The sequence below is a fragment of the Hippocampus bargibanti genome, linkage group LG11, assembly GCF_051943395.1.
Source record: "Hippocampus bargibanti isolate YZ-2025 linkage group LG11, ASM5194339v1, whole genome shotgun sequence".
In the NCBI taxonomy this organism is placed as follows: domain Eukaryota; kingdom Metazoa; phylum Chordata; class Actinopteri; order Syngnathiformes; family Syngnathidae; genus Hippocampus; species Hippocampus bargibanti.
Window position 1 is genome coordinate 4,383,836 of NC_142744.1, and position 20,547 is coordinate 4,404,382.

The 20,547-nt window shown below is 41.3% G+C and overlaps 3 protein-coding genes across 7 annotated transcripts; 1 reads left to right on the forward strand and 2 right to left on the reverse strand.

Annotated features, from left to right (window-relative positions):
- Positions 1-32: 32 nt before the first annotated feature.
- LOC148891219 (dehydrogenase/reductase SDR family member 12-like) lies at positions 33-3,723 on the reverse strand. Of its 3 annotated transcripts, XM_089008649.1 has the most exons (11): positions 3,567-3,627; positions 3,395-3,461; positions 2,799-2,932; positions 2,650-2,732; positions 2,281-2,376; positions 2,133-2,214; positions 1,991-2,052; positions 1,775-1,879; positions 1,610-1,700; positions 499-636; positions 36-423 (listed from the first exon to the last, which is right to left on the reverse strand). In XM_089008649.1, the coding sequence occupies exons 3-11, from the start codon at positions 2,857-2,859 to the stop codon at positions 278-280; spliced, it is 864 nt and encodes a 287-aa protein (XP_088864775.1). In that variant the 5' UTR covers positions 2,860-2,932; positions 3,395-3,461; positions 3,567-3,627; the 3' UTR covers positions 36-277. The 3 variants fall into 3 exon arrangements, with proteins under 3 accessions (XP_088864774.1, XP_088864775.1, XP_088864773.1); XM_089008648.1 differs by lacking the exon at positions 3,395-3,461 and having other exon boundaries at positions 33-423; positions 2,799-2,870; positions 3,567-3,723; XM_089008647.1 differs by lacking the exon at positions 3,395-3,461 and having other exon boundaries at positions 37-423; positions 3,567-3,722.
- Positions 3,724-4,328: 605 nt separating this feature from the next.
- ap1s3b (adaptor related protein complex 1 subunit sigma 3b) lies at positions 4,329-11,672 on the forward strand. Of its 2 annotated transcripts, XM_089008689.1 has the most exons (6): positions 4,329-4,487; positions 5,450-5,628; positions 5,776-5,884; positions 7,181-7,318; positions 11,029-11,087; positions 11,276-11,672. In XM_089008689.1, the coding sequence occupies exons 1-5, from the start codon at positions 4,485-4,487 to the stop codon at positions 11,071-11,073; spliced, it is 474 nt and encodes a 157-aa protein (XP_088864815.1). In that variant the 5' UTR covers positions 4,329-4,484; the 3' UTR covers positions 11,074-11,087; positions 11,276-11,672. The 2 variants fall into 2 exon arrangements, with proteins under 2 accessions (XP_088864815.1, XP_088864816.1); XM_089008690.1 differs by lacking the exon at positions 11,029-11,087.
- Positions 11,673-12,380: 708 nt separating this feature from the next.
- On the reverse strand, positions 12,381-16,100 carry scg2b (secretogranin II b). Of its 2 annotated transcripts, none has more exons than XM_089008646.1 (2): positions 15,991-16,100; positions 12,381-14,882 (listed from the first exon to the last, which is right to left on the reverse strand). In XM_089008646.1, exon 2 carries the CDS (start codon positions 14,861-14,863, stop codon positions 13,067-13,069), a length of 1,797 nt encoding a protein of 598 aa, XP_088864772.1. In that variant the 5' UTR covers positions 14,864-14,882; positions 15,991-16,100; the 3' UTR covers positions 12,381-13,066. The 2 variants fall into 2 exon arrangements, with proteins under 2 accessions (XP_088864772.1, XP_088864771.1); XM_089008645.1 differs by lacking the exon at positions 15,991-16,100 and adding an exon at positions 15,719-15,736.
- Between the last annotated feature and the right edge of the window lie 4,447 nt (positions 16,101-20,547).

Genomic DNA, 20,547 nt, shown 5'->3' on the forward strand with positions numbered 1-20,547 from the left:
ATTGTATATTGATTTATATCGCACTTTAACAACAGCCGAAGATAACAGCGCAAACAGACAAAAATGTTGCCATCTTGTGGAAAGGAAAAACATGGCCAGAGGTCTGACCAGCGCTTTATTGGCACGCCTGCAAAAAATAAAATAAAATTCGGGAATGGTGATCCATGTCACACTTTTTAATTCCCGAATAAATTCGGGAATGGCAGCGAATGAGTTAAATAAGCAACACAAAGATGTGTTTCTTTATTTGATTTATTTGATTTGAATGTTTTAACAGTTAAACACCTTCATTCCTCAACGCTTCCATTGGCTTTGCCTGCACAGCTTTGGCCAGCATCTCAAGCTGAGAGATAAAAGTCAAAACCTCCACCGTCGAGCTACGAGTCCAAGCAAGAGGCAGATGGGTTGGGACGTCCTTCCGATCTGCGGGACAGACAGTTTACGTTTTAATGACTGGAAAGCAAAAGATGACAACTTCCAGTGAGTGTTGGCCCTCACCTTGAAAGAACTTCCCGCTGCGGGTTTTGCCAGCAGCTTTGGATAAGGCCAACCATACCACTGTGTCGGCTCCTTGCTCTGGACTGCGCAGCCTCCGCATCATCATCCTGTGGAACTGCGGCATTGATTGGGACACGGCTGGGAAAAAAGGAAAAGGTCACTTTGAAAACATGCAATGTACTATTTGTGTTATTGATCTGCTAAAATGTATGATTAACTTTACACCTATATATAGGCCGGAGCTACCAGCAAAAATTTTAGTTCGCTGACTAAGCTTCTCGGATGAGGAGCAAAATGTCTGATACCTTCAAAGAAGTACAGGTGATGGCTGAGGAAACCTTTTCATCGATGGATCACTGTACGAGAGCTTACACAGACGTTAGTGCTGAATTATTGGTACAATATTGTGAGGCAAGGAATTGAAAGTTAACCTAATTTTCAAACAAGGATATCGTCATAATAATACATTTAATTTCTAAGCGCCTTTCAAAACTCAAGGTCACTTTACAGTCACAGGTGAAGTTTTTCTGTGGGTGAGCAGCGGCGGCCACATGTGCCAGCGTTCACTCAACCCCAAAGTAACTCAAATAGAAGGCTAGCTAGCTAGCTGATGGATAGCTAATAAATAGGTAATAGATAGCCAACAGCTAGCCAGCTTACAGCCAGCTAATAGCTAGCTAGCTAATGGATAGCTCATAAATAGCTAATAGATAGCCAGATAGCCACCAGCTAGACAGCCAACAGCTAGCTAGCTAACGGATAGCTTACAACAACTTTTATAACAGACCGAAAACTCCCCCCCTCGGGCTGTCATGTCATGTCAGACTTGATGTTAGTTTTACTCCCTGGTGCTTTCTACTATCTTTGTGACTCCTTTATTTCCTGTATATGATAGTTGTCCATGTTAAGAGCTTTGTTACAGCTTTAGCTGTTAAAGCGCTATATAAATCAATATGTATTGTACAGTTTTGTATTGTCATGACACTTACTCCTCATCCAATCAGATCATTCTAATATAATCAGCACAATTTTAGTATGATTCTAATATAATAACACAATTTTAGTGGCTGTGCTAGAAAAATTATTTAGTGCAAATATATTTTAAAAGTACCTGGCGTATCCACCCAGCCAGGGTGCATCACAGAGAAGTGGATATCAGGGTACTCACTGGCCCACTGTTCCGTCAGCACCACCTGCTGTCTCTGAGAAGAACCAAAAAAATATATTTATCCTTCAAAAAGGCATTATCGCCCCCCCCCCCCCCCCCCCTTCTAACCTTGTTCTGGGCATACACCATGAGACCATCAAAGTAACCTTTCTCTGACTGTAAATCATCAATCTTAAGCTTCTGGACCAGCATCCCCCCTGATGACACGGTGATCTAACAGAGGCATAGTTGTGTTGAGAGCTTTCGACGACAGGCACGTCGAACGGCGTGCACAAAAGTGCTACTATGCGCTAAACTGGATTGTGTGTTTGTATTGTTGCATACCACTCTTGGATCCCGGCTCTTTTGTAGAAGTGGTATGAGACTTTCAGTGAGAAGGTACATGCCTGATGAGACGAACAAAGGGCAGATGTCACTCAGATTATCTCGCACATACTGGATGTGTACAGAATATAACGTTCTCTACCCATTGTATTGATAGCAAAATTCTTCTCCAGGGCTTCAGTATTCACCTCTCTTTTGTGGATCATGCAGCCCGCGTTGTTTATCTGTTAATCACGTGAAGTGTAAGCTTCGAAGAAAATATGCATACTTTGTTATTGTAAAGTCCATACCAAGACATTTAAAGATGAATAGAGCTTCTTGAAGGCCTCTGCAAATTCCCACACTTTGCGTGATTCCGACAAGTCCACAATATGGACGTGCACCTCCTGGAATGAAAACCAGGATTACTCTGACGCTTCAATCCACTTTTTTTGCGGACCTAGCTGATATCTCATAGCAGAAATTCCAATGAAAGTATCTACTACGAAGGAAAATCTTTCTCGTTTTAGAAGCAGATCGCTCAAATACAACCGGAATTAATTTTCCTATGATTCAAGAATAGAGGTTTCAAGTGTGAGTCCAAGGTCTAATTTTAATATTTAAGTATCATAGCAGCACACATTTTCTGGGGAGAGATAGCTGATACTTTGATGACTTACGATATTCCCAGATTCACGAATGATATCACCCTTGGCCTCTTCAGCTTTATCTTGGTTTCTACAGACCATGTGCACTCTCCCACCTGCGAGCATTCAATAAGCGTTAGTGTCATTTCAATTTGACAACAAAATGGCCCAATTGTGTGTACCTTTCTTGGCTATAGCCATGGCAGTGGCTTTTCCTATGCCGCTGTTGGCTCCGGTGACCATAAAAGACCTTCCTACAACGGAAACATCCAGGTCTTGGGGATCAAAGTTCTGAGATGCTGCTTCATATCCATTTCTACAAGAAACCAATGACATATTGACCCCACCCTGAGCAATAGGATCAGATGGGTTTGACAATCATGAAAATCTGTTAAGATTTAAATTCAATTGGGTTTAGTTGGTGTCATATAAATCATGGGGCGTGCCTTCGGAAATAATCCAATTTCACTTGATTATTCCGAGAAGTATTTCTACTTGAAACAATGTAACTTTTTTCGGCTATCTATGCTAGGGACGTATAGCGACAGCCGTAATGGTAAAATGCGCTTCTCCCTTCAACAAATGATTACATTACATATCGCATCGAGGGAGTACATTAGTGAATACACTGACACAATGTAATTCTTTCAGTTTACGATGGATACTTTTTTGGACAATTTTGTTTATTGCAGTATGTAAAGTATGTGCCGCGGCCTGATAACAGTTGGTAAACATGACACAAGACAACTGTCAATGAGACATTTGTGTTGCCGCATACAGGATGGCTTGTGTGGTGCCATTCAGTGATCAGGCCTTTCGTAATTCCTCTACATGAGATCATTTTTCTAAAAGAAACACACACAAAGAACACCAGTACGAGTAAGAGGCGCAATGAGCAATATTACACAAATATTTAGCATCTGAAAGAACAATGAAAACAGTTGACTGACCTTGTATATTGGTGCATTCCATTTAAAAACCAGATGGCGTTTCGGTACAGGGACATGGCATCAAATGGTAACTTTGCAGAAGCCTGGAGACGATTCTGTTACTTTGGATAACCACCGTGACAGACGAGTGTCACATGGAGGGGAGGAGAAGTAGCGTCCTGGCGCCCTCTGTCGACCCTGAAATAAATAGACTGGAAGGGTGTTGGGTGGGGGGGGGGGGGGAGTCCGCAGCTGTAGTTAGTTAAAAATTAAATTTATTAAAACATAAAATATAGCCTATGCATTAACGGTTAACGCATACGCCGTATTTGATGTTTTAATAAGTTTCTTCTTTATTGCAAGTTGTACAATAGTTTCTTTTGTTTTTGTTAATAAATTGACACTGTTATGCATTTTTCCCTCAGTGGTCAGAATTTCGTAACAGAAAATAATTAAGTAACACCGTGTCAATCTCGTGATCTAGATGCAATCAGCATCAAATCGCCTCATTTGCCACATCCAATATGGCTACAAATTGAACGTACAAGTCTGAGGCAAATTGAGTCGGTGTACAAACCCTGTCTATGCTGTCACACTCCCGCTTGTTTTAATGTCTCGTTTGTTCCAAAACGTGCCAAACATAAGTCACGTGATACACGTTTTCCCCTGGTGTAATCGGACCGAGCGTACCCACTTTCAATCAGCCAATCAAGGTGCTCGAGGTGTACGCATACTCACAAGAAAATCTACAAGCACCGCCCGTCGGGACGAGAGGGAAGGCGGAGCTTGCCAACTTTCTCCACTTGTTGCTGTCGACTGTGGACGACAGGACGGTTAAGTTAAGGTTATGTGCTTAAAAAGAATATCGTGACCCCATATGAGGGGTCGGTTTTATATTTATTTCCATCTTCGGGACGCCTCGATTAACTAGTCGGCAACATGGTAAGTGATCTGCACGCGTTTGCGCGTATATAATAAAGATAAAAAGCTAGCATCACCTGTTTGCACCTGTTGTCGCTGACAGGTTGTTAGCATCGGAAACCTCCTAACAACGTCGTCTCTATCCGTTTTTTTACAATTATTTTCTGATAAACATAAGTCGTGCGTTCTACTTTCATTGAGCTTTTGTCGTTTAAAAATGTTTAAAAAACGAGAAGGGAGAAATCTACCCCAACCACGAAACAGCAAAACAGGTTTGGTCACCTTGCGTTGTTTTCCTTCATTTGCTTTTCAACTGAAACTAATCTTTTCGTCACTCTTTTTTTTAATGCCGATTTCACATTTGGCATAATATACATTTAAAAGTAATTAGAACTTTGCAATAAAATGTTAGGAATAAAATACAACATTTAACATTTCTCACGTGGATAAATATGATAAATACAGTATTGAACACACCATTGTGATTCGCCACAGTTCTAGATTGGCTTTTATTTAATGTTTTTTTCCTACAACAAAGGTAGAAATTACAATATTGCTCTCATACTTAATTTCAATACATTATTTCAATACATTATATTCAATAAGTGTGTGTTCTTGCATTGTATTTTTTTTTTGTATTTGATGACTTTGAAAGAAGATCCAATGCATTAAGTGGAAATGTGCTGATATTGTACCGGCTGTATTCCTGCTTGTAAAAATGCGGAACGACAACACACAGATTCTACTTAACCAGCCAGACAAGTCTGTTATGGGTAGAACCGTGTGCCGATACATTAAGGACACACATTTGTTTGGGCAGTGAAGTTATTGTTTAATAAGCCATGGCACTTGCTTCAGTTAATAATGCCTTCCTGTAAACAGCCTCACAACTTTTGCGTTTCTATTGGTACTGGGCCTGGGTTTGCCCCTCTGATCCAAACCACCCACCACGATCATCTTGTTGTGTGTCCCCGTGTCGTCAGATGCGCTTCCTGCTCCTCTTCAGTCGCCAGGGCAAGTTGCGTTTGCAAAAATGGTACACACCCATGTCTGATCGAGACAAAAAGAAGATAATCAGGGACATGACCACAGCCGTGTTGGCACGGCAACCGCGTACCTGTAACTTCCTGCACTGGAAAGACCTGAAGATTATTTACAAAAGGTGGGTGGGCCCTTTGCATTCTTGCTTTCCAGCCGTTGACAAAAGCAGCTTTGCCTGTTCCTTATCTACTCTTCGATGCATACTATGACTTCATAACAAAATAAACTGACTGACAGACATTTTTCTGCCCCCCCCCCCTGCTTTTAGATACGCGAGCTTGTATTTCTGCTTGGCTATCGAAAACCAGGAGAATGAGCTGCTTGCTTTGGAGATCATTCATCGCTACGTTGAGCTGTTGGACAGATACTTTGGCAATGTATTTTCTCATTCACCTTCTTTTATTCATATTCAAACTGAAGCAGTCATGTTGATGTTCTACTCATTTCTAAAAACAATAATGACCATCAATAATAATCTTGGTCATATGTGATTTTTAAAACAACATTTTTAATTCAAGATTATTATATTCCTATATGCCTATTCTTGATATGGTATTGGTAAATTCACCCATTTGCATTTTTGGTGGGGCCTGGATCTATAATTTACAGTGATACCTCAGTTTACGAATGCTTTAGTTTACGAACATTAAATTCGCGAGAATATAATCTTGGCATACGAACTAGTTTTCGGCAAACGAACCAAACCACACGGAGCGGCTACTGGCGGATTAGTTTTCGGCGGAAAAACACCAAACTACACGGTCAAACAGCACCACGGTGGATGGCGGACTAGTTTTCATCACCCCTTTCCTTGAGTGCATATGTGGTTTGTTATCGAGTGGAGTACTTTTGCTATTATGGGACCGAAAAAGACCCCACCACAAGCTAGTGTTAAACCAAAGAGGACACAAAAGAAAATTATGGTCAAGCAGAAGAAGGAGCTCATCGAACACGAACGAAGTGTGCGTTTCTGTGTGCCAGTATTCTAAATCGACCATTGCTACGTGTGGCTATGGGTATTTCTGTGTTGTCCCAGCAACGGTCTCAGGCAATAGAAGAGGTTGAAAAATTCTGTTCTGTTCTGGATTAACAAAAAGCAGCTATCAGGGGACATTGTTAGTGAGGGTATTATCGCCGAGAAAGCACGGGAACTCCACTCGGATATCATCAATAGACAACCTGAAAGTTCGTCATCCATTGACAACTACCATCACAAAGGTATATAAAACGACTTTATTATATACAGTAAAGTCTCGTTATATCGATATTCAAGGGAGTCCGAAAAAATATCGATATAACCGGGACTATCGATATATCCGACCCTGTTTGCATGTAATTTTCTCCGTGCGTGCATAGAAATAGTATCGATATAACCGGGACTATCGATATATCCGATATCGATATAACGAGACTTTACTGTACTACCATTTGCATTTTTGGTGGCACCTGGATCTATCATTTATTTGAAAAAAAAAATGTTTTAAAAAAACATGTTTTTTTGTGCTTTTTCTATAATGCAAGCCCCATCTACTGTAAACTGGAACTGTATCTTTCACGGCAAATGATAAGAAACATCTCATCTTTGCTTAACTCTGGCACTTTTTTTCTAGAAAAAAAATGTTATGTTCACTATCTTGCATTATCTGGAATAATCCGTGGTCTTTTTCTCCCAGGTGTGCGAGCTGGACATAATCTTTAATTTTGAGAAGGCCTATTTTATCTTGGACGAATTTCTCATGGGAGGAGAAATCCAAGAAACTTCCAAGCAGATTGTGAAACGCTGCATCGAAGCTTCTGACATGTTGCAGGAGGTGAGATGCTCCGGCGCACCGCACAACAACACAAAGGGACTCGCAACTGTGACATGTAGTGTGGAACATCTGTTTGTTTTTTTTTGCGACGTGCCAATCATTAACAGCAGCAGCCATAAAGGCAACCAAATGCAACACTGGTATTGCTAATGAAATGCTTCCATGTCACATATGTATGAGCTGAAAATCCACACGTCTGTCTGTTCAATCAGAGTAGCAGGTGAGACACATCCAAAAATACAGGATGTGTTCCCCTAAAAATTTCAATTGTGGCTTTGATTAAAAAGCTATTTATTTCAAATTACACCCACACATTATTCAGTTTATGAAAGACCATTCACCAAAGTTTCAGCTATTTCTGTCAATTTTTAGTCCATTTATGGCTTTCCCAAGATGTCCACCATTTCGTTGCAAGCACACCTGTACTCGTCTGACCAAGTTGTCGAATCACTTTTTGATGGAGAATAAGAAGTTATCATATTTAAAAGTTTCATGCTGTTATATGCTTAGTCAACATGTGTGACTCGAATACACAATTGAAGCACAGACAACTTGGGGTCAACCTATGGTCAACAGACACAGCTTGTTAAACTGTCATTTTCATCTAGGAGATCTGGCCTTGGACAGAATTTAGAACTTGGGAAACTCCTTTATCACAGGAGTAATTTATGACTTGAAACTCCTTCACAGGAAGAGCTCATGAGCCAGGTTACAAATTTATCAGTTCATGGAAAAGACAATGTTTTATTGCTTACAGCTGTTCGTGCTTAGAACTCAAGCGGTGCGGTATTCTAATCAAGAAAACTATGTTTTACTAATGTATCACTTTAATTTGCATATACTCTCAATAAATAGCTTGGCAGAGGGCTGCATAATTCAGACGTCTGTCATGAATGGCGACGTCTCCTGCCGGCAGTAAAAGACAATCTTTCTGTATCCGTGCCTTCGTCCATAGTGTCCGATCGAACATCGCTGACACTTTTACACACTCCTCTTTTGGGAGAAAACATTGCTGCAGTGAGGAAGTCAGTAGGAAGCATCTTTTTGGGTCACCCTCCCACAAACATGCTTAAAAATTGACTAAAAATTGACAGAAATAGCTGAAACTCTGGTGAATGGTCTTCCATGAAATGAATAATGTGTGGTTGTAATTTGAAATAAATAGCTTTTTAATCAAAGCCACAATTGAAATTTTCATGGGTACGCATCTTTTTGGGATACTCTGTATTTTGCGTCGTTTTAAAGCACTTAACTGCATTTGCGTGTACGTTACTGTACACGTCTATTTCATCCCAACCCCCCAAGACTCACATATAAGTGGCATTTACACGGACAGCAATGACCTGATGCCTAATGTTTTTCTACTTTCATTCCTTTCATCACTTTGCTGCTGTGAAATGTAAATTTCTCCACTGTGAGACTAATAAAGGCATATCCAATCCAATCCAATTACTTGATAACTGCTTAGCGATATTGACTACAATTTTTTTTTTAGACATGACATTGACACCATTTCCTGATATTGATGACAAATTGAATATTGCTGTCCCTGTAAAAATTGCCACGGATGTGTAGAAGGTGACGGCAACACCAGTCACACAGTTGCGGCTTGTAAGGATAACGTGTTTGAATCTTGCTGTGGAGTGGCTTCGGTTAAGCTCGGCATACGCTCCTATTCTAACAAACGGGTTTGATTTGCACGGTGTATGCCCAGCTTTTGTCTACGGCGGAGTGGGGGGGGTCTCTCTTTAGTAATCTCCAGGTGGTATCAGTTTGACTCTTTGTAAACATAAAATAAAATGTTTGGGTCTGTGTGTTGGGTAGATGATTTCTTGGTGATGGCACCGTTTAATTCCCTTTGAAATGACTTGTGACACTAAAAATGACATTGTCACCAAATAACAAAAAACATTTGTGATATTTAACTCATTAAGTGCCGGAGGATGTGCAAAAATGAGTCCATTACTGTGCCAGGGTTATTGTCATTTTCACTCAAATTGCAGGAACTTTGAAGAATATTGAGTTTTAGGACCATATAAACATTCAGTACATCGTGAGAAACCTTAGATTCTCTTCTTTTATCAAAAAAATGTTAATTCCCAAGTGATATGCGTCTGGAGTTATCTGAGTTTGAAATGGGGGTTGCTGTATACAATACAATATAGCGCTTTAACAACAGCTGAAGCCGTAACGAAGCGCTAACATGTACAAAAGGCTAATGCTGCCCCCTCAATGAAGGGAAAAAACATTGCCAGAAGTCTGACCAGCGCTTTATTGGCACCCCCCGCACCCGAACAAATTCGAGAATGTCGCTCCACGCCACACTTTGTAATTCTCGAATAAATTCGGGAATGGCAAACGAATGAGTTAAGCATGCATTATTGAGGCAATATTAACTCATTCACTGTCATTCACAAATGTATTCGGGAATTGGAAATATGACGTGGAGCGCCATTCCCAAATTTGTTCGGGTTTTGTTCAGCCTCCCACCCTCTCCCAAAAAAGACACAATTTTGCAGCCCCTACAACTCTATGCTCCGCCTATAGATATCATTTGTCCACAGTCCAACATGGCTGTTGCACCAACTGATTCACCAGCACACATCCACACACACGCATTCCTGTTTCAATGGTTTTGTGAGGTCCGGATAACTCCATATAAGGAGTGAGGACCACCGTTGCTGATAAGTTTACAGAAGAACGATTGTTACATTTGAACACTAAATGTCACCCCATTTCCCACTTCATTTAAAAATAAGACATAAAAAGTGGACTTGAAACTGAAATAATAGCAGGAGTGAGGTTTCTGAATGGGTACATTCAAAGTCCTCACCCCTGTAGTGAATTTGGTTAAAATATCGACTGACTTTTTGTGATCTGAACTTTTTCCTCTCATTAACCACACACACATAAACGCAGTCAGTAAACAGTGTTACACAGTGAGTAAAAAGTGTGTGTATCCAAGTGAAATGAAAATACACACCAAAAAAATCATTTGGGGTGAATTTGTGAGGACCACTCTGAAACTTTAACAGATGCATATATAGACCCTCTAGAAGCCTTTAGAATGAAAAACTTGTCCTTACTTGTCAAAAATGTCCTCACTACGTATGGTATAATATGTTAGTGGTCCTCACAAGACTGGTCATACAAACACACACACACACACACACACACACACAAAATGAACGCAGAACATTTTTGCACCATAGAATGAATCACCCAATCACCAAAAACGACCCAACTTTTTGTGTTTATGTTTAACTTCCTGAGCAGTAGCTTTTCCTCCAAGTTTTTTTTGCGGAGCTCCAGCATGGGAACGTGTTGTTTTCAGTGTAGTCTCCCAATAGTCCAACGTGATAGTCCAGTTTGATTAACGGTGGTGCTGCTGAGGCCTTCCCCCTGTCTCCCGTTGCTTCTTGATGTTTGCTGTTACGCGTGTGTGCTTGGAATCTGCGTCGCTGTCGCTATCTTTCTCTTTTTTTTCCCCTCTCTTTTTCCATCTGTCTGTCTGTCCCTGCCAGTGTGTTAGTTACAAGCGATAGGTTGCGTTGCTGTGGCGTTTGTTGGCCAACCCTTTCCCGCCGTGTGCGGTTAAGCGGTTTTCCTTGGGTGTGTTCCGCTTCTTAGTAAGGCTCGACTAACACCTGAATTTGGAATTGATGCCCTAGCCGTAGGCTCCCATTGATTTTTGATCATTATCGCTTCAGGATGGCAGCAATGATTGGTATGAGGTGGAGCTGTTTGGACCTTGAATATGGACAGACAGGTTAGATGTTCTGCTTGTGTTAGTGACTGTGTGTCGGTGTTCTCAGCACCTTTTTTTTTTTTTTTTTTTTAATTCCAGGTGATGTGTAAAACACGTGCCTCTGAATATTCATCCTATCGCACAATTGAGATATCAAGACACTCGGAATGTGATTTATCCTCTTTTGTGTGCTTTTTCATCTTTTCTAGACAATGGAGGAATACATGAACACGCCGGCATTTTGACAAAGGGACAACGGAAGGGACAAAATTCAGCCATGACACGGAAGCTGGATTCATTTTAGACGTTGAGGCGCAACAAGTCTCGGTCCGGTCGTCGCTTGAAAGTGAAAGAGGTGAAATTATTATACGGGTGTGGTGAATGTTTTTAATATATTGGAATTTAATCAATTTATGATAAAAGTCTAATTATTTCCCGTCCGACGGCAAGAAAGGCAATGTTCAATTGCATTTTAATATTTGTAATCTCAGATTAATTGTGCATTTGTTATTCTGAGAGTTGTCGCTTGTATGTTTTTTGTTTTTATTTTTTTACAACAAGCAATTAATATCTTAATAAAATTTGAATTTTAATGAAACAAGTGAATTAGACAATTGTTCAGAGGTTTTTTTTTCTTTTACAACAAGCAATTTATATCTTAATTAAATTTGTATTTTAATGAACCAAGTCACAGAGACAATTCTTCAGTTAAAAAAAAAATACAACAAGCAATTAATATCTGTAGCTATTTATTAGCTAGCTTTCTATCCGTTTTACTTATTTATTGAATTAGCTGTCTATTATTCCAGGTTGAGTGGAGGCCTAGCTAGCTAGCTATTAGCTAGCTTTCTATCCGAGTTACTTATTTATCGAATTAGCTGTCTATTAACTAGCTAGCTTTCTATCTGAGTTACTTCCGGGTTGAGTCAAGGCCTAGCTAGCTAGCTAGCTTTCTATCTGAGTTACATCCGGGTTGTGTGAAGGCCTAGCTAGCTATCTTTCTCGCGAAGTTACTTCGGGTTGAGTGAACGCTGGCGCGTGTGGCTGCGGCTGCTCACCCGCAGGAAAAACCGATCCTGTGAATTTAAAGTGACCTTGAGAGTTTTGGAAGGCGCTTAGAAATTAAATGTATTATTATTATCTTAATAAAATGTGTATTTTAATGAACCAAGTCAATAAGACAGTGTTTTTTAGTTTAGTTTTTTTTTTTTTTTTTTACAACAAGCAATTTATATCTTAATTAAATTTGTATTTTAATGAACCAAGTCACTGAGACAATTCTTCATCACAAGAAGCAACCCAACTCAGCAAGAAGAAAAATAATACCGCTGATGCTTTATTCATCTGTGCTTGATCACACATTATTGAGCATGTACAAAATGGTTTAAAAATGGGCATACACAGAGCACATCCACCGGTAGGCTGACAAAAAAATGCGGAGCTTTGCGGTATGAAAGCGATCGGAAGGCAGGCTGATATTGAGACTGTTAAATAACGATCCATCATCATGATCACAACAAATTTTCACAAACCCTGAATATACGTGGAGCCACGGCGGCCTGTTTTCAATTCAAAATAACCCCGATTATATTATCAAATATTCGGAAAGCGCTTTGATCTTTTAGAGGCTGTCACAGTTTACAGCTAAATTCACATCCATTTTTTTAACAAAGGTCAATTAATTCCTTTTTAAGATTATCTAATCCGTTTCTACAAACACGATGCAAAAACTTGAAACAGTGTCACAAGACTCAATTCTAGCCTCTTATTGGATATGGATACTTCAAAATTTTCCCATTCGTCAAAATTGCAAACCCTGTCGTTTGAATAGGTTGGTCTCATCTCCTATGACGTCATTATATTTCTATAATGACCTTGCAGCAAATAGGGACTAAATGTTTAGCGTGTGTGTGTGTGTGTATGTGTGTGTATGTACAATAAAATTTGTAAACTAGATCACATCCACCATACAGAAAATTGAAATACTCGAATTATAGCGTTTACATTCCGGCCACGGCTTTGTCACGGTGCTCCTCCCTTTCTTCTTCTCCCCCCGACGTGGTGCCTGCAACCGGGGCGGAGGTCTTGGCCCTCGCCCCGTCCACCCCGTCCACCTCTTCCTCCATCTCCTCTTTGCTCTGCGCCTCAGTGGGCTTCTCCTCCACGGCCTCCCTCTTGGCCACCGGTCTGCTCCCAGAGTCCGCTTGGCTCAAGTAGTCCTTCACGGCCCTCTCGTACAGCTCAGAGGGAAAGTGGCCTTTGGTCTGCGCTTGGGTGTCCCTCTTGGCGATGCCATCGGGCGGGTACTCGGTCAGGATTTTGGCCGCCAGATACGTGGTCACCTCGTCCTCCACGTCACCGTCGTCGCCGTCGTCCTCGACCTGACGTCGGAAGGGCATCTTGTTGAGCTCGGACAAGAACAGATTCTCCCTGCGTCCGGCCGGCGACGGGATTTTGACTGATCCCGCGTTTGGATCGGGGTTGCTCCCCGCCGGGATCCTATCCGAGGACGTCTTGATGGGTCTGGGCATCACCGGATACTCGTTACTGATCGTCTCCACGCCGATGATGTCCAAAAAGTCTTCTCGGTCCATGTCCTCTGGGGCGGCGGCCTTGCTCTTCACGGGCAGTCTTCGACTGAAGTAGCGTACTTTTGGGGTTTGTCCAGTAGCGTAGCGAGACGAAGGGGGCAGCGGGTTACGGTGAAGCTTCCGGAGCTCCTCGGTCAGCAGCATGTCGATGAGGTCTTGCGGGGGGATGTGGAGCTTCAACGACAGCTCCAGAAGCTCTTTCACCGTACGAGGATCCACGATGGAGGGACGGATGAGTCTCTTCCGTTGCTCTCCGGTCTGGTCCCTCTTCTGTGACTGATCAGTCATCTCCAGAACTTTCAGGAGGTAGTAATCGACTAGCTTGGTATCGTCGTTAGCATCTTCTTGGTCTTGACCCGAACGTCGCTGCACTTCCTCGCCATCTTCCTCCTCCTGATCCGCGAGGGCCCTGTCTGCTTCCTCGTGGCTCCCGTTCACCATCTCTTCGGTCTCCTCTCGTTCCTCCACGGGGACCCACTCCTCTCCAGGGGCCGCTTCATCTTCACCCTCCTCGTCCTCGTCCCCAAAAATGTCTCTCTTCTGCCCTTCCGACATGGGCATCCTCTCCAGCTCCTCAAAGATGGAGCGGAGGTTGGCCAGGCTCTGGGGGGTGTACTTCTGGTCCAGATCCTCTGTGGCCCGCTTGGAGGCGTCCGTATTCTCCTCATCCTCAAACATCAGCGGGTACTTCTTGTGGGGCCTCGGGTAGTTGGCGTAATCGGCTGTTGAACCCTGGCCGGTTTCTGCACCTTTGGTGCGATGCCTGTGTAGGCGACGGTCATTGTGGGGCGTTGATGCTGGGCTGAGCTTGGCCTGATCCTGCAGGGACTTGAGCAGGGATCCCATCAGTTGTTCCGCAGTGATGTCCTGTCGCTCCGCGGGAGCCTCGTCCTCCTCCTCCCCCTCCTCCTCCTGCTGCTGCCGCTGTTGCTGGGAGGCCAGCTGAAGCAAGACTCTGAACTTGTCCACCTCGTCGTAGTCGGAGGGCGCGGGTCCGGCGCCACCCCCGTTACGTTGCTTCAGGTTCTCGATGTACTCCAAAGCTCTGAGCAGGTCGGAACCGGCAGGTTGGCCTTCGTCACCGCCGCCGCCTCGGAGACGGAAGTGGCGGGGGAGAGACGCAGCCTGAACGCCGCATCCGTGGAGGAGGACGGCGAGCAGGATCACGGCTGCCCCCGTGGGCAATTTGTGGTGGAAATGCAGCATATTATAGGCAAGTAATCCCCTGTACACAGAAAAAAACAACATGCAGACTGTTATGTATCCATCTAACTATTAATTCCATTCGTCTATTAGATACCAAAATGCATTACCATTCTTGCCATTTTGGTTTTGTGCACATTGTTCCTGTTCTTGCCTGATAACCAAATGTCATTTGTCAACTACCACTACCATATTTTCATTTGATCCAACACATAAAATAATTGGTGTTTATGTATGTATATAAAAATGTATATATATATTTACTGTACTGTATATATTTTTATTAATATATATATGGATAATCAATTGTACTTTTTTTTTCAAAAATTGATTATCCATATATATGGAATATCAATTATATAATTAATATTTTTAAATTAAACAAATATATTTTAATATTTAAAAAAAAATATTTTTTCAGATTTAAATAATTGAAATTCCATAAAAGGATATATGCATTTCATTTATAAGTGCCTTATGGAAGATAATTAAATATGTGTATATACATACATTTCTTTTTAAATAATTTATGTTCCATCTATCTATATATGGTACATCAATTATATTAAAAAATATATCTATTAAACAATTTTAACTTTTAATTATATTCATCTGTGCTTGATCACACATTATTGAGCAGATAGAAAGATACTCCCTATACATAAAATGGAATTTCATAAATGATTTGTTTTTCTCGCTTAATCAGTCTGATAGGTGGTTCTCATACTTTGCACCACCCACGATAAATTTGGTGACCAGCATTCTGGGAAAACACTTCTAAATATGGTATCGATTTTGTTCCATTGTTCGTCGGTCTCCCCTTCCGATCATTTTATAACACGTTGATTAAATTCTCACAAACGTATCCTCGGCTTTTCCATTGATCTGCGTATCCACAAGGAAGCGTTCGTTTCTATCCATCCACCCTCGATCAAATCTCGGTATGACTCATTCCACGCGTTGTGAGGAGCAACGACGAGGTCTAATTGGACGGCAGCATAAAAAAAAAACAATTCAATGCAAGCTTTCTGGGCTTTTCATTGCAATCCATATCAAATATATGACGAGTCTGCTTAATTCAGTGCAATCTATCTCATCGTGAAATGAGTCGAAAAAAATGCGCGTCTTACCTTTGGATTAAAAAAAAAACGATCAGACAACAGTGGAAGTGTTGGACATGTCCTCTTGCAGCTTTATGTTGTTTTGTGAGTGCAGCACTCTGATAGCTCCTCCGCCTATATGAGAGGACACCTGACCACTACGTCATCGCCAAACGCACGCACGCACGCACGCAAAAGACAGCCCCGCCCCGCTTTTAAAAAAAAAAAAACATAAATGATTCACGTTTTTATGGCATGGTATACCAAAAACCTCACAATGTTAAAAATAGCCTTCCAACACTCTGTTGCACGGAGAGAACTATTGATCCGCCTATAACGACTCGGGATGCTTTCTTGTTGCAAACAAAGGAGAAAAGGCTCCCTTTGTGTTAAAAATAACATACATTTAGGTTTGAGTCACTTGAACGGAAAATAAAAACAAGCATGTATTGATTCCCACAGATGGAATGCTCGTGTAAGGGTAAAGTAAAAAAAAAAGAATTGTTTCGATAGATAGATAGATAGATAGATAGATAGAACACGAGTATAAAAAAAATCATTGATGACTGTTCCCAATTAAGGAAAAAGCCAAACATTTTTATCATCTTTACGTAAACTTCAATTTCTTTCCGTATCTCAAGTTACATAAAGAGTTAAACCCTCCAGTATGACTCACAGGCGATGTTGCAGTTCGGTAGCCCCCCCCCCCCCCCCCTCTCCGCTCCTCCATTTTCTCTCCACCTCCTCCTCTCTTTCTCTTTCTCCTCCTCCTTCTTCTTCATCCTCCTTTTTCTTGAGATCAACCAACCAGACGGTAATAAACATCCCCCGGTTGACTCTGAGCCAAAGCTGCGACACTCCCACTGGTGAGAAAGATGGCGACGCAGCGTGCCGCCTGCCAGATGAGGGCCACGCATGTGGAGAGTGACAAGATGGATGGTGAGCTCCGACAAGCTCCCAAAAGAGCATTTGTTTCCCGAAATAGTACGGTGGTGGTCATCTAACGTAGCTTTGCGCCCCCTATGGAGAAACATACATCTGTGCATTTTATCCAATGCTTGTCCTCAATAGATGGTCTTACAAAAAAAACGACCTCACCAAACCAAACACAGCCCTCACATTTGTGTCAATATTACTTTCTTGGTACAACAATGAACAAGTGACAGTTTGTAACTATGTATGAATCAGTGGCGGGCCGTGCGTGTCACTCCTAGGCCTTCAGTAGTGCTAGTCTGAATCAATCAGCTGCGATTGTGGTGTGATATTACGACCTGTCCATTAGAGGGTGCTGTTGGCTAGGAAATTACTTGTGACTTGAAGAAATGTAAGAAATGCTGCCATTAAACTGTTCATATGTTTACTCTAAACATTTATGGTAACTTCATAAAATTGCATTATTATTATTTGCTATTTTTGCTAGCTTCGCAGGTGTCCAACCTTAATTCTTGATAAGTCCGTCTTGAAAATGTCTTTAACAGTATATCGGCAAACAAATCCATCTAGCAGGCTATCTAGCTAGCTACCTATATGCCAGATATCTAGCTAGCTATTAGCCATAGGGATATCTATTAGCAATGTCCTTAAAAGTTTTGAGGGGTGCTTGTAGATGCAACATATTATTATTATTATTATTAGCTATCTATCATCTCGCTAGATAGCTTTCTATCTATTAGAGTTACGTCCGGGTTGAGTGAATGCTGGCACGTGTGGCTGCCGCTGCTCACCCACAGAAAAACTTATCCTGTGACTGTAAAGTGACCTTGAGAGTTTTGAAAGGCGCTTATAAATGAAATGTATTATTATATTTCTTCTCCTTCAGTCATTGTGGGTTAACAAAACTGCAATTAAATCGACACAACAATATATTTGCTTATGCAGCTCACTACAGATACAGTGTGCTAGCTCTGGCCAGTATACGCTTATCACTAGTGGCTAGTGATACTATGATTGGCTAATGACAAGCCATTTTTATGCTCCATGTTCTGTAGAAATGATTGTGAAGGCATCCAGGTGGATTTCTGACCCTGGTAACAAATGATGGCTGAAATATGATTGGTTAAATGCTTAAAGGACAACCGACACCATTTTTTTGTTTCATAACTGACATCAGAAAAACGTTTTATAGCATCTAAAATACCCAAAACACGCAGGCTGATATTTTTAGTCAAATGCAAAACACCAATACAAATGACTTAAAGTGTCCCAAAACTACTTCAAAATGATCTCGGAAGTGGCGAGTTTCAGAAGGTCCCGCCCTCTTGTTCGTGACATCACGCCAGGACGTCTTGCCTTGCTCTAGAATCTAAACAATGGCTTCAGATTTGGAGAAGATGCTTTTTCGTTACTCATCCAGTTATGAATATGATTCAAATAGTTCTGAAGAGGAAAGCATAAATGTTTGCAATATAATTTACATTAGGCTGTGATTTTGATATTTTTAGGCCAGCAGAGAAGGCCTTGCAGGCCCTGATGGCCCACCACTGGTATTAATCATTCCTGTGCATACACAATTGAAAACAAATAAAAGATAATCTCTAAATTAGACCAAATTAGTTCACTTGATTGAAAAGTAAATGAATCATCATTCATGTGAACGTCATCCAGAAAACGGATATGCAGGCTATTGTATAGCCTGTTGTCGTCCATTTTTTTTTTTTTTTTATCGCAACACTACCTGGTTTGACATTCCATTTGCATCTCTGTCCAGTCCATTAGCGGCGATGGAAAAGTCAAAGGCCTATTTTCATCTGCTCCTTTTATCTTATCATTGCTTGCCTTCTCGATGGCCATTAGCAGATTGCTGGATTATGCATATGCTGACGTACCAAAAATAGAATGAAATGCTTCTATTCAGGAAGCCATTGATGCAGCTGTTGTGCGAGAATTAGGAAGTATTGCAGAGCCTTATTGGGAATACTTAACACCCGCTTATTTATTATTACTCACCAACCAAGTATTTATGTCGCATTTTTCATAATAAAATGCAACTCAAAGCACTTTCCACGTGTTAAAAAATAAGGCCTTCAGAATGATTAAAAAAAGGGCGATAGTAGACCATCTCAGCAGGCCAAAGAATCACGGGTGCGTTTTCATCATGAGGCATTTTTTTGTTCTTTAAAGGACAACCGACAGTTGCGTCCATAATTTGTAAAATCACTTCAAATGACTTCTACTGAGCGCATTTTACAAAGATTCCACCGCATATAGCTATACAGTAAAGTCTCGTTATATCGATATCGGATATATCGATAGTCCCGGTTATATCGATACTATTTCTATACACGCACGGAGAAAATTACATGCAAACAGGGTCGGATATATCGATAGTCCCGGTTATATCGATATTTTTTCGGACTCCCTTGAATATCGATATAACGAGACTTTACTGTATTTTACATTTTAAGACTCGCGCTGAATATTCAGGAAGTCTTGTTTTCGAGTTGATGACGATGCCCGACGTAACGTCACTGAAGGAACGCCCCTGACCGAGAAAGCGACACATAATGCCTTTTGGGTACTTTTTTTCATCTGAAAACCGTGTTGATCGCGAAATTAGAAGGAAAACACATAAATAACGCGATGGTGAATCATTGTGTGTTGCACCAAGACTACTACTTGATACTAGTTGACACAAATTCCCAGTGGACAAATCAGCCCATTTCCAGCGGAGCTTGTGCGCCATCTTGTGCATTTTTTGGGCGCTACATTGGAGTCCAGGCGGGTCGAATCGATACGGAAAGACTTCTTTAATCGATTGCAAACATTTATGCTTTCCTCTTCAGAACTATTTGAATCATATTCATAACTGGATGAGTAACAAGAAACGATCTTTTTCTGAATCTGAACTCTCTGAAGCTATTTCAGATATGTTTTGATTCTGGAGCAAGGCAGTTTGTGACCAAAAGTGATGTCACGAACAAGGGGGCGGGACTTTCTGAATCCCCCACCCCCCCAGTTCCAGTATTCCCCCAGTATTCGATAGCTAGCTAACTTGCTATATATTTGACTTACTTCCGCGTTGAGTGAACACTGCCGCGTGTGGCTGCCTCTATTCACCCATAGGAAAAAACGTATCCTGTGAATTTTAGAGTTTTGAAAGGCGCTTATAAATTAAATGTATTGTTATTATTATCATTAATAATATTATTTTTTTAAACGATACCATGAACATTAGCCAAAATCCGCGTCAATGGCCTGTGCAAAATAATGTTATTTTCCAAAATCTGAATTGGGTGAACTGTAATTTCTGTAACGTGGGAGATTGGATTGGATTAGCCTTTATTAATCTCGCAGTGGAGAAATTTACATTTGACAGCAGCAAATAACAATAAATTGAAACATCAATTTTGAAACAAAAAGTCATTAAAATGTGAGGAACTGTGAATGAAGGAAGGACCCATGCTCATTTGTTTCTTTTCATGTTCATCCTCAACACCCTACCAGCACCACCCCTGAACAAGTTGCCCACCCATCCAAGGAACCATGGAGAAGAGAGGCGCGAGAATGGCACACCCGTTGTCATGGCACATCTTTTCATCCCACGTCTCCATGGCGACGCCGCCTCACGGCCTTTCAATTGCCTCCACC

Excerpts from the sequence above, each read along its gene's own strand:
- LOC148891219 (XM_089008647.1), bottom strand. The coding sequence starts at position 3,622 with ATGTCCCTGTACCGAAACGCCATCTGGTTTTTAAATGGAATGCACCAA. Across the intron at positions 2,933-3,566 it reads GGAATGCACCAATATACAAG|AAATGGATATGAAGCAGCAT; the intron begins GTCAGTCAACTG and ends GGTTTCTTGTAG. Across the intron at positions 424-498 it reads CAGCGGGAAGTTCTTTCAAG|ATCGGAAGGACGTCCCAACC; the intron begins GTGAGGGCCAAC and ends TCTGTCCCGCAG.
- ap1s3b (XM_089008689.1), top strand. Across the intron at positions 5,629-5,775 it reads CTGAAGATTATTTACAAAAG|ATACGCGAGCTTGTATTTCT; the intron begins GTGGGTGGGCCC and ends CCCTGCTTTTAG. Across the intron at positions 5,885-7,180 it reads TGGACAGATACTTTGGCAAT|GTGTGCGAGCTGGACATAAT; the intron begins GTATTTTCTCAT and ends TTTTTCTCCCAG.
- scg2b (XM_089008646.1), bottom strand. The coding sequence starts at position 14,863 with ATGCTGCATTTCCACCACAAATTGCCCACGGGGGCAGCCGTGATCCTG.